The following is a 13,607-nucleotide window of genomic DNA, read 5'->3' as shown; positions in this document are numbered from 1 at the left end:
AATAGCCAAGTAATTTATTAACCTTTCAATTTACAAGATTTCTTTTCTCTTTTTGTTCTTACATAAAGCTGGTCACAGAAGTGAACCTACATTCAACAGAATCAAGAGAAGGTTAAATGACAGGCTGTTAGCACCTAATCCAATCATGGGAAGAAAAAAAACAAGAGAAAAAAACAAGTCAGACAGTAGAAAAGCATGTTGCACTACAGCAGGCAATATCTTGGATGAACAGAATAGCAGTCAATAAGACCAGGGTTCGATTTGGGGGGGGGGTGCATTTTGTTAAACCATATACTTCATATAACAAAAGTAGCAGATCGACAAGCTCACAAATTATCACCATTGTGGTGCATTGTGAGCTTGTAGATCAGCTATTTTAACTAAGTTTAATCATATCATCACAAGTAAACATATCAGTCGGTAAACATTTCCCAAAAGGAAATGCAGGTATTTAATTCAGTCTGTCCATTACTGACCCTTTCCCCCTGCAAATCAAACCCTGGATGAGACACTGGCCTTCACAGTATAAGAAAGACACCAGCACGAGTACAACCACCACGAAACAAGCACAACGCCAAGGTGGACAAGTGTTTAAGTGTCATAGTATTGCAGGAAAGGATAAGCTAAATAAACTACATATTTATTAAATTTAATGTTTTTGAACTTAAGTGCTGCTTGCTAAAGAGCAGGATGCCGTGTACAGAATAATGATAAACAGATCAATTGATTTTCTTTCCTAATATTACAATAAACAGAACCATTGCATCATCGCCGTCAGGTAGAAACCTTGTATGTCCATAACTCAATTTCTTTCAAAAATGTATGCCTTATATTATAGTCATTCCTTTGCTATAAGTTATAGCATGAACCCAATTTACATAAACAACACTCTCGTATCATGACAGTGTCATGCAAAGAGAGCAGATCTACAAGCTTAAATGTGATCTTTTATTTTATATATACACGTTTTGCATTTTTGGGGGAAATGTTCACCTATAATTACATGCCCAATATAGGGACACCAGGTTGGAATTGTTGGAGCCTGTGAGTTTTATATATTTGAATCAAATTAACGGTATTACCAAGAGCTTGAGACCAAGTAACTACAAAGGATCCATTGGAACACAGGTTCCATTTTTCTATTTTCCTGAAAAGTTCTGGTTTTGATTTTGAACATAGGTTTGCACCCGACAGTGACGATATGCACTAATACCAAGCTAGGGGATGTTTAAGAACACAACAGTTGCTAGGTGGTGATCTGTCCAGCTCAGAGTGTAGGAAAAAGAGAAGACCACTGACAGTATAAAACGGAGCTGGAGCAGAACCAGGACATTTTGCTCGTGGATGCTCACTTTTGCTGCAGCCTGGCAGCTTTGAACTTGGACACGCGTTTCGGGGCTTCCTGGGATGGTGGCGCGTCTGGAGTTACTTCCTCCTGTTTCCTCTCTGGTATTGTGGGCAGAGCGGGTGGGACGATGGTCAGATGGGGAACGGCTGAAGAAATGGGGTCCTTCTCCACCACGGTGCCAGAAAACGCCTAACAAACCACCACACAAATAGTGAAGGACCAGGGATTAGTTTTCTGTTTTTTATCACCCTGTACATGTAGCAAGAGTCTGCTATTTACGGCACGCAGTGCCATCATACTTTGGTCTGAACTTTGCTTAAAATACCCTACTGAACCTAGAGGTCATGCCATGTGACATGGTCAGAAGCCATGAATCCGGTGTGAAAGTGGGAATTTTGGCCTAAGGAGGAAAGGCCCTGGGGTCATTGAAATCAGTAAGGTTGCACAATAATGAGTTCCATTTATCAGTGGCCATAACCAAGGCGGGGTGGGCGAAAGGGCCTTTCTGTGTGGAGTTTGCATGTTCTCCCCGGTAGGTACCCTCATAAAAAACATGCAGTAATCCTGGTCTCTAAACCTCCCCCTGGCCAGCCGGGGCGCCTGGTGAAGGGGAAAGAACTGGTCGGAATAACGTGTTCCGTCTACACGCTACGTCCGGCCGGGAAAACGCTTCCCCGTCAGGTGAAAAGAAGCAGCGTGGCGTGGACTCCTCATGCATAGAAGGAAGCATGAGGTCAGTCGGCTGCCCCTCCAGGTTGGCAGGAGGAAGTGTAGCGCCCAGGATTACATTAGATAATAGACACTGGGTGAAAAATGGGTTGTAAAATCACGGGATAAAGTTTTATTGTTCTCCTCTAGTGAAATTAGAAAATCCTACCAAACATAAATCTTAATACATGTGCACTTTCCATTGGTGATGACCATTGGTCATAATATTTCACACCTGTAGTGAAAATATTATGCCTTAATATTTCACACCTGTAGTGAAAATATTATGCCGCTAGAAACAGCTCTCAGAATACAGATATGACTATAATAAAAGGATATTTATTATAAAAGATAATCTATGAAGAACCAACCCCTATGACAAAACACACAATGGAATGAATCTAGTGCAGGTGTTCCCAAAATGTTCAGGTCCTGATCACCCCCTGCCCCAAAAAAAGAATGATATTCTAACACCATGAACGCCCAGGGTTATTTAGGACCATTAAATCAATAAACATTTAGCGACACACCAGGCGCTATCCCAGATGTAGCTGAAGTAGCTTGATGTAGCCAAAACACTCCCTAGGCGAACAACAACAACGGGAGGTATGATTAATTCTAACGCGACTAGCGACGAGACCGCGATGGGCCGTCTAAAACATAATCTTTGCTTAGAATTGGACGGAACGAATTAGATCAAGAGTGATTCACGTTTTAAGATTTTCGATCTAATCGGCTAAAATGAGGGGGGGGGACGACGACACAGAAATGACATTGAATATTGCCTAACAGACGCTCCCAGCCTGTGGAGCGATACGATCGGTTTTGATACCAATAAATCTCAGTCCTGAGAGCTGGGCGTTGCTATTTGATAGGACGGAGAACTCCTGCTCGGGGTGTTAACTGTGACCCTGACAAGCACTTGGAATTGTAGGAGTTGAGGCATTGAATTTTGTTTGACTGCCATAGATAAATATTGTGAGTCACTCCATATATCTTTTTGCTTTAATTAAACCATATATCATTTACACAAGCACAATTTCAATCATCAAGCTTTATGAGACAACAGATGGTGTAAACATCAGCCACTGGCATCGTGAATGTCATCTTGTCATGGCAGTCAAAAGGCGAGTTTGGCCCACTTGAACATCTCAAAAGCGTTCGTGACCCACTCATCTGACCGCTGAACATGGACGGCATGGCCTTGTGCATGTTCAGAGTATGTTTATTTGAATGATCAATCAATTGATTCTGTTCTCTTTTTAGCCCTGATGAAGACCGTTTCGGACGGTCCTAACATGTCTAACAAGTCTGTTCCCTCTTTTCTTTTTTACTCAGACTGCCTGGATCTCTCTTTTTCCCCCCTGATTCTGTTCTGGCTTTGATCAATAGAACCCATGTAGTATACTTTCATTCTTTAATACTTTAAAACTTTAATATTATCAATTAAGAAACGAGAGACTCCGTGTAGAGTCGTTGCTTCTTCGCCTGTAAAGGAGCCATCTTAGGAGGTTCGGGCATCTGGTTACGATGCCTCTCGGGCGTCTCCTCGGGCGCGCCTCGAGGTCCTCGAGGCACGTCCCACTGGGAGGAGACCCCGGGGCAGACAATGGCGCAGTTTTAGCAGAGGAGACCGAAAATCTTAAAAATGTGAATAACTCTTGATCTAAATCATAACGTCCATATCTAAGCAAAGAATATGTGTTAGACGACCCATCGCGGTCCCGTCGCTAGTCGCGTTAGAATTAATCATACCTCCCGTTGTTGTCGATCGCCTCAGCAGTGTTTTGGCTACATCTAGCTACTTCAGCTACATCAGGGATAGCGCCTGTCCGTCGCTAATGTGCTCCGCTGCTATAAATCGATGGGGGCTCCGATTTAATGGATTAAATAACCATGGGCGTTCGGGGTATTGGGTGCCTCCCTAATGGTGACGGTACCTCAAATCGATTGGGTGGGTGCGCCGTGACCGCAGTGGGACTGTCCTCCGATGTGATGCCATCACTGGTGTCGCTGTGCTCATCATGGCTGAAGCTGCGCCCCACCACCCTGCGCTCCTCAAAGTCGGCCGCGCTGCTCTCGCTGGTGTCGCTGCACACGCTGCTCTCGCGGCTCCGAGATTTCAGGATGGACTTCCTGGGCACGGGCTCACCGTTCCTCACATCCACAAACAACCTGGGAAAATGCCAAACCACCCACAAAAATTCATGATTGAATTGAACATTTATTCAGACTAGAGAACCAGATGTGTGATTTTTTTATGTGTATGTTGGCATTTTTTTAAATAGAAATATAGCTCTATATTCCCCCATTATAGTCATTAATATAGACTAGACTTTTGGAGTTTTAGGTCAGTATCACGGGCCCCCTAACTATCAAGCGAAATGCAGCTCTTCAGAATTTCAATCAGAAAACACATTTTCGGGTCAGGATACCAATTCCATCCAATCAGGAGAGAGAACACACACACCGGATAAATAAGTGAAATTGGAAGTAATAAAAGAGTAGAGTACGGTAATGAGCTCATAACTGGGTTCTCCTGACTGTATGAAATGGATTCATTTTCCCTTTACATAAGAGCTGGATACCTCTGTTACTAACACTCTAGTCTATACTATAGCAATGATTAGTATCAGAATATAAATAGTTATCTTTTTAGCAATAAACTTTTTGTTATAACAAAAACTATTAACCTGTAGATGTCCGTCGGTGTTGTGATTTTATGGACTTCATGGTAAGAGTGGCCGTTGCTGTGGCCGTTCTTCTTTTTCTTCGAATGTTCCTTTTGCTCTTTCCGTTCGCTGAACTTCAAAGTTGTGTTCTTCCCCGTGTTTATCCTCACCTGAGCAACACAGTGTCGGAGGGGGACAATAATTAACAACACAAACCCTGGCTTCCCTATTTTGGGCATGTCAATATAGGCAAAAGTATTATCAATTTCACAAAAATATATATGGCTTAAAATTTAAGCCATATATCATGATCATCATCATGATGATTTGACCATTTAAGCCTTAAATGGTCAAATCATGACACTTTGGTCGAGGTTTGTGGGGTGCAATTACCTTGCAATGACAACTGTAACTCCCAACATTGTAAAGATATCTTAACACTTTCACTTCTATTTCATGACAAGCAACTCAACGGTCAGTGCACTGGCTGTTCAAAGGTAACTTTAAACATAGGCAGTCTAGCCTGAAAGACGACCGTAAATTGTCGGCATTCAAGCTGTTAAATAGGTGGATCCGGATTTTCAAATAGTAAGATCAACATCAAGTCTTTTAATGTTATACACTGGCAGCACCTGCTTTATGTGGTAAAACAGTGGCTTTGACACCCGTTTCACAATGCAACATACTGTAAGTCAATATCCAGAACTATAAATCAATGTAGCAACGATTGAATATATCACACCAATATTTGGAGGTACATCATGTCAAGGTAACTACACAAATCAAACGCCTACCAAAGTGATTTTAAAAAGCATAGGAGTGCAAGACATGAAGCTGATCGCACAAACCTTCTTGGGTTCAACTGTGTGAGAGAAGTAGATGGTGGGCAGGCAGCTGTCTCCGTCATCTTCCTCCTCCATCTTGTGTCTGCTTGGCGGAGGAGCTTTACCGTTGACCTGCTTGTTTTGAGGAATGCAGTTCCAGCTTGGCGTCTGCGGCCGAGGGCCGTCTCCCTCCTTCTCCTCTTCGGATGAGGACATGGTGTCCTCAGCGTTTATGTCCACCGTGTCCAACATTCTGGAAGCGGTTGATGTGCGTCAGTACATGTCTTTTACCTGCTTTTTACTAACACTAACATTACAATGATGACCAGAACATCGGGATGAACCCGTGTAGTTTATGGCTGCTCCAACAGTAGTGGCAACATTCCCAAAAAAAAAGAAGAAATGTCAAAATATGGCTGAGAGCAGAGCCAGAGTAATGGTTGAGACAAAGCAGTGAAAGTGAAAGATAAATAACATCAGTCTTGCCCAATACCCAATCTTTCTGTTTTATGAACAGTACACAATGGCTGCTGTACTTTATACCTCATACTATACCTCATACTAAGCAATTAAAGTATGAGGTATAAAGTACAGCAGCATTGTGTTCATAAAACAGAAAGATTGGGTATTGGGTAAGACTGACGTTATGTATCTTTCAGGACCTTTCACTGCTTCGTCTCAACCATTACTCTATAGCTCTGCCCTCAGCCACTGCGGTGGATATTTTGACATTCCGTTTTTGTTTTTTTTGGAATGTTACCACTACTGTTGGAGCAGCCATAAACTACACAGGTTCATCCCGATGTTCTGGGCATCTTTGTAATGTTAGTGTTAGTAAAAAGTAACGTTTGAGGCAGACTGTACATCAGTCACTCTACCATTCACCTTAGTAGAAGAGGTTTTTTAAGAGGCAGGTTTATCCCGCAGTTATGTCGGCTCCGCCTACAGGAAATACGTAAGCTGCGACCATGAGACCCGTTTCTGAATTAGTCTATAGCAGTGGTTCTCAACCTGTGAGGTTCCCCCATTCCCACTGGCAAAGATATTGCAAGTGGGACCAAAAAATTATTGGCAAAAGATTTAAGCCTCCCATACGCTGATTTTGGAAAGATTTAAAAGACGACATTAGACTAGAATGTAGTCTTTTAAAAATCTTTCCAAAAACATTAAAAAGTGGTACCGACTACCGAGGCCTGGCCTGATGGCGTGCCGCAGGACTCCCGATTCCTACGGCCTTTGCCGTGTGTCTTCCCCCCCCCCCATCTCTCTCCCCATTGCTGACTCCTGTCAGTCTAGTTTAAATCATAAAAGACAGAAAAAGCCTATAGAATATCCTATCCTAAAAAATAAAAAGAGGTACCGATAAGAACATAAAAGTATTCTACGCTAGTTGCATTGATCCAAGGTGGAACACAATGGATTGATCATTAAAATGAATATGCTCTGAAGACTGGGTGGGTGGGGCGCAAATGCTTTTGAGATTTTCAAGTCGGCCCTGATCCAGAAAAGGTTGAGAACCACTGGTCTACAATAACAATCATATTTAAAATACAAGCCTTATTGTTCCTTTTGAATTCAATATCACAATATTGCCATAAACACAATGAACAAAGGACAATGTCACAAGATAATGGAAAAGAAAATCATCATAGTGTGACTTTAGAAATGCTGAGTGATCCTACCTGTCCTCTCCGTCAGGTTCTTCTTGTTTCTCCAGCCCTTTCTCCAGTTCCTCCCGTGACTCCTCTTCCTCCAGTTTCTCCAGCTCGTCCAGCCGGACCCAGAGCTCGTCCTCGGACAGCACTCCGTAGTTGCAGCCTTCGTTCTCCTCTTTCTCGTCTGGCAGATTCAAAATGGTGTCCACCTTGGGCTTAGAGTTGGGCTTGTGGGCCATGCGCCGCTTTCCTGTTCACAGGAATACCAACAGAGGAGAAAGAAATGCATGTTGTGCTCAGAATAACAACACTCGGCAACTATAATGTTTAATACAGATGAACTAGGAAGGCAATGAAAAGACTAGAGCCTTGGACACTCAGGCATGAAGGAAGCATGAGTTCAAATCCGTTGCTCTCCCCATGTCCCCCATATATGGGGACTAGGTTGGCGGAGGGTGTGTAGAGCCCAGGATCACATTAGATAATTGACACAGGGGTGAAAAATGGGTTACAAAATCGACTAGAGCCTGACCGATGACTGATTTTTGGGTGACTTGCCGATCCCGGTTTTGGAGAGTCCTAGACCAGCGATTCCCTTTGGAAATTTAAGTTGACCCTGATGCAGCAAAGGTTGCGTGAGCCACTGTCCTAGCCCACCGATTAATTACCAATGTTTTGCTCGTCATTTTGTAAAACAATCTTGAGATTAATGTGAAAAAGGTACTTTTGATTAAAGTTTCTGTAAAGAGTACATACAACTTCCACATACCTTTGGTGACAGGTTCAGTGTTTCCAGCCTCTTCTCTGATGTCATATTTATTCTAAAGGCAAAGCACAGTTAATGGAAGTCAGTAGTATGTCGCCTAGTTTTTAATATGTAATAAAATACTTGCTAAAGTATGCTAAATGACCAAAGTAATACCACTTACGCCTGCTACGTCCTCTAGACCTTTGGTGAACTCAAATCTGGATTCAAAGTTTTTCATTGTCTTGTGCAGGGCACCGAGTTCACCCTCGACATCTGCGAACAACAAGCACAAACTCATCAAAATAATGTATTTACATGAGCTTGTGGGAGGCTATTAATTTATTGGCTTTAGTTTAAGAACGTGAATAAAACATTAACAGAGACACAAGACTGCAACGGAGCATACGACAGAAGAAGAGACACAAGCCAATCGGACAGCTCAACAGTTAAAATTCAGGACATGTTGACAGCAAAGGAGGAGGAGGAGAGAAAAAAAGCTAAATGACACAAACAGTTCATAACATCTCCTGCCCTCCGTGCTACTCCGGATCATTAAATCTTCACAACAATTAAGCCCTTTTACTAATGGCGAGCGGAGGGCCCCTGTTGCCATGGTGACGGCGAGCCCCTCCAGCCCATGCATCTAGTGGAAATGAGGAAAGGTCAAACACAGAAGGCCGTGACAACTCAGCCGCTGTCTGTCACATTGCAGGCCAGTTCTGTTTGTATTACAGCACTTAGGATGAGCAGGGAGGATGGAGCGCGTTTCTGCTTCAATGAGCACCCTAATAATGTTCACATCACAGATCCTTACTTAAAGCTCATTTAACTTGATATGAGGTTTTCAGGGATGCAACAGGGAGGGGTGTATTGACTAGACAAGTAGACATACAGTAGCCTCTGCTAGAGCAGGGATTCTCAACCTTTTTCCATTTCCAGGACGCCCAGTTTGATATGCATTAGATGTGTGGACCACCTGATACAATTATTTTTCTCTCCAATCTACACTACTGCCTTGTTTCTCTCCAATCTACACTACTGCCAAGAATAATTAACCAAAATAGCCCAGACTGCCAGCATTGCCGTCCATGTGCTTTTACTCACCTGTAAGTAATCACTTAATATTAATTTTCAGTGCAATCGCACACCTGATTGTTGGTAATGAGAGCAGTTTGTTGCGCGTTTGTGAAAGAAAACGACCATGTGTTCAGTGGTTGGAGCCCATTGAAGATTGAATGGTGGTCACGCCAAAAGTGGAACGATACAGGGCAGAGAAATATGAGGAAGAGGGGAAAAAAATGTCTCTAGCGCCTGAGCTGGTAGGAGATTTTTGCGACCATGGGGTGTCCTTGTGTCTCGCTGCAGAGGACGGTGGATCATAGGTTAGCCAGGAGCATCATCTAGTGTAAAAACTAAAAACCAACTCCTTCTTGGCAGTCTGAGCCATTGAGAAAAACGTGCCAACTCGTTCTCGGCAGTCAATGAGTTCTTATTGCCACTTAGTGTTCATTCAAGATACTGCACGCTGCCACAGAAATTCTGTTTACTAGACATGTGTGACAGGAGGAGCAGCAAGTTGTGTTAGCAGGAGCCGACACGTTAATATGTTGGGCGTGATGCGATCAAAAAATCCCAATTCACATTCAAACGTCGGATGGATTGGACAAAACTACAGACATTGCACCATCTTTCAGAGAGAAAAGGCAACAAAGATTCTGCTTTGAATGAGTGTCTATGGCGTGCGCGCGCATTCCTCCTCCAAGCATTAATTAAGGCAAATTACTGTATAAGGACCTTTAGTTTGCACTGCGAGTGTTATGGGTCCATTTTTAAACACCCTCTCAGTGTGCTAAAAAGATCCAATCAATAACTTATTTTAAGTTCTTAAAATTAGGGATTTAAGCATTTAAATCTGAAATTTTATTGTATTTTACTTCTGGGGTATTTTGAACAGTTTCCCAAAATAGGGACAGCATGTTTTATGTGGTTTAGCCAATTATCAGTGGTAAAAGATCCTGAGACAAAGCCTGAAATACCATAGGGCTATTACAATTATACTAACTGCAGATGAAATCATTGAGGAAAGAAAAAATATATATCCTACTTTGAGTTATGATAATTGACCACATACTAAGTATTTTACTTCGTAATTATTTTTCATTGTGGGTAAGTAGTACTGCATGTCTAAGATATAGACAACAGCACCCTCTGCTGGATGAAAAAGATCACTACGATCAAAAACATGAAGTTCTTGTAATCCGTTCATTACAATTAATTTAATTATTTTGGATATAATGCAACATAAGTACATTTTGTATTGAATTGTATTTTTTTTAAGCCAGAGCATACATTTCATGTACATTTAGATTTAAAAAAATAGTTTGCATAGATTATAAGGCAGTAAAACAGTTTCCACATACATTTCATCCTGTGGTCAACGATCTTCTGAGCCTGCTTGGCAGAGCATTTAGCAAACCAGTTGTCACCCAGTAACACGGTGACCTCGTTGGTGTGGACCATCTTCCCTGGCATGAATGCCAACGGACCAAATGGCACCTGAAGCCAGTATAATAGAAAAGGAAAGAAGAACAAAAAGGAAAGGAATGAAATAAAGCCATTGGCAGGACTGTAAATGTTAAAGCGGAAGGGGTGACGATGAAACAAAAGCAATCCAATGACTTTAACCAACAACACTTGAGAATAAATGTGTTTACAATGAAGTGGCACACATCTGCAAAGCTCCGGAGACTTGGCAGAACTCTGCCATATGCTAAGGGATTTCATTATAGCCGAACACACAGACGCACACACCCAACAAAACAAAACAATTCTCCACATAGCAGATGAGAGAAAAAAGAGAGCGTGTGAGTAAGAGAGAGAGTTAGCGATAGATGCAGACAGACAGACAAATGGAGACAAAGTGTAATGCAAGTCCTTTAATATCCAAGCATGTTGCACCCTTCTGTGAAACATGGCAATTAAGTTTGTTATAACTCAGGGCAGACGCATCGTGGAGGATTCATACCTCTAGTCTCCAATGGTGTGCAGGAACTATACCCCTTGCAACACCAGAGGGGGGGGGGGATTTTTGGAGCTTGACCGATTTGGATTTTTCAAGGTAAAACCTAGGCCAATATTAACCATTTTTTACACTCTGTCAAAGATTCCAATTAACTAGTCCATACCGGGGATGTGTGCACCCCTGACTGTAGACTAACTGACACTACAGATCTCATTAGCTGGGCGAAATTGTGAATCACATTTACATTAGGGAAAGTTAGAAATCAGCTTCAATCAATTTCAGACCGATACATCAACCCACTGTGCAGGAAGATGCATGAGTGCTACTGTGGATTATTGCTGACACAAATGATAACTGTTTTGTAATGAAAGCATCTGCACATTGCAATGCATTTCCAATGGAAGTCACATGGTTTGACACAACATTTTTGTTGTACGGCTTCCGGCTGGAAACACCTGCTAATGAATTAACCATGGCTCCTCTGAGTCACTCCCCCATCTCCACCACTCAATTTCTAAATGCATCTGCTACATCAGCGTCCTTAGCAGCCGAATACCGTATGGTTATTTTCATACCACCTTTGAGCCAGCAACATGGGTAGTCAGATACATACAGGAACAGATACATTAATGCTTGTTGTACATTTTGTGCCTGCCAAGGAGATTCTGCCATCCCAGACAGACTGGACTCACCATGACATCATAAGACAGCTGATCTGGGAGAGTTTTGAGACGTTCGTCCAGCGCTTGGTAGTCACCAGCCACTTTCTTCCTGCAACACCACATTAGCATTTCCGTTTAGAGGCATCAATCCAAACAACTCACTTTCAACCGACGGCACGGCTCTCTCTTCCAAAGCTAGTTTTTAAATCCTGCCTCGCGAGCATTCACTTTTAATTAATTCATTCAAGCATAATGCATCACTTTAAAGTGTAGCAAACCGTAGCTATATGGGGCAGGTACATGTTGGATATTGGCAGCAGACTGTTCACGTTTGAGACTCACCAGTGTTGAATCCGACCTTCACAGTCTTTCACAACCTGGAGTTTAAGACAAACATTTTCAAATAGGATACAGTTTGAGTACAGTGCAGTTATTTGTGCACACACGCGCACACACACACACACACACACACACACACACACACACACACACACACACACACACACACACACACACACACACACACAGATGTGTGACCATTATAACTTTGTACTTGTATGTTATCCGAGTATCATAGATGTACAAGTCTAACTTTTACTTTCCTATCCATGATATGTAAATGTCAAAATCAATAAAAATGCATCCATGATAGTCTTGATCCAGACAACATACAAGTACAAAGGTTACTAAATGGACCCATATCAAATGGGTCCATTTACTAAACTGTAACCAAAGGGATTGTCAGATAAGATCCATAATGCATATCAGTGGAAGAAGCCACCACACCCACACAACTGTTGGGGGCTTTCAAACTACAAACAGATACACATAACACATATTACCAGTCAAGTAGATATATCTGAACATATTCATATTATTTTAAGTCCCTTTAAATCTAGTATGACAACAATGCAAGCTTTGAGCTTCCACGTAAAGTTTGCACTTCTCATGTGGTTAGCCATCGAGGAAACCAAATAAAACACGACCAGGGCAGAAACATGTGACTGATGATTTACAGGGATGGAAGCATTTATCCAAAATGGACACCATGGTGAGCAGATTAATTTTACCCAAAGCGATGCAACAAACTACACAATGTTAAGTACAGCTGAGACGTTGCAATGTGGAAAAAGCCTAAAACACGTGGTCTATTTAAACCCCCCCCCCGTTTAGTAGTTGGATTTAAATCGCAACATTGCTCCTGCAGACCTTATGCGTGCGCACCGCGTGGCCAGTGATGTGAACAAATACATTAATAATATTCATTTTGAATGTGGAAAAAAAATAGAACCAAAACAATTAAATACAGGGTAAAAAATCTAAAATGTGTAAAAATTAAAATTAAAAAAAAATACTGCCAAAAAGTGAAATAAATAAATATTAAAATAAAACATAAGCCATAAGGTCGATGTGAACAGCTATTACCTCTTCGTGTTGCTTTCTAAGTGTGTTAAGCCCCGGTAGAGGAGGCTCAGCTTGCACATTATTATTCAGATTATTATGATTATTCCCTTGACTTTCCTCGGTCATCGTTGCGTGTTAATTGTTTGTCCAGCACGTGCGTGTTTGTGTTGTCTGTCCAAAATTCAAATACGGTCAGATTTTACGATGTCAACAAGGAGAACAACAAGAAGACCAAAGCAATAGCTCAGCACGGGCTGTGAGTCCTAAAGAAGTGTTTATGAATGCAATAGGAGCTGTTATTCCACAGAGAAGCCGTTCTTTCCGTATTCATCAATAGGGCCGTAGTAGTAGCAGTTATTATCCACAGTGATACCATTTCACACGCTCATTTCACGACCTTCTGCATATGTTCCTCGTGAAAATAAATCCGCGGAATAAAGGCCAATTGATAGTAACGAATATATTCCTTCAGCTGGGGCTGTTTGTCTCTTCTTCCGTCACTCACCCTGCCTGCGCCATGTTAAACCTCATTTATTAGTACGGAGGTTTGCCAGCTTTGCCTTG

At 42.0% G+C, this 13,607-nt stretch overlaps 1 protein-coding gene across 1 annotated transcript; it reads right to left on the bottom strand.

Moving 5' to 3' along the window:
* On the bottom strand, window positions 1-13,589 carry uri1 (URI1 prefoldin like chaperone). Its single transcript, XM_080762009.1, has 11 exons — window positions 13,065-13,589; window positions 11,982-12,016; window positions 11,670-11,748; window positions 10,376-10,511; window positions 8,137-8,228; window positions 7,977-8,028; window positions 7,235-7,457; window positions 5,577-5,805; window positions 4,750-4,898; window positions 3,997-4,231; window positions 1-1,537 (listed from the first exon to the last, which is right to left on the bottom strand). Exons 1-11 carry the CDS (start codon window positions 13,167-13,169, stop codon window positions 1,349-1,351), a joined length of 1,524 nt encoding a protein of 507 aa, XP_080618135.1. The 5' UTR covers window positions 13,170-13,589; the 3' UTR covers window positions 1-1,348.
* Window positions 13,590-13,607: the final 18 nt, after the last annotated feature.

This window comes from Protomyctophum bolini (genome assembly GCF_963924005.1).
Source record: "Protomyctophum bolini genome assembly, chromosome: 4".
Lineage (NCBI taxonomy): Eukaryota > Metazoa > Chordata > Actinopteri > Myctophiformes > Myctophidae > Protomyctophum > Protomyctophum bolini.
This window is presented reverse-complemented; position numbering and strand designations above follow the sequence as displayed.

Bases quoted from the DNA above. Each gene is read 5' to 3' on its own strand.
- uri1 (XM_080762009.1), bottom strand. From the start codon at position 13,169: ATGACCGAGGAAAGTCAAGGGAATAATCATAATAATCTGAATAATAAT. The intron at 10,512-11,669 runs GTGAGTCCAGTC...TACTGGCTTCAG, and splicing joins AGCTGTCTTATGATGTCATG to GTGCCATTTGGTCCGTTGGC. The intron at 8,229-10,375 runs GTATGTGGAAAC...TGTTGTTCGCAG, and splicing joins CGTTGACCACAGGATGAAAT to ATGTCGAGGGTGAACTCGGT.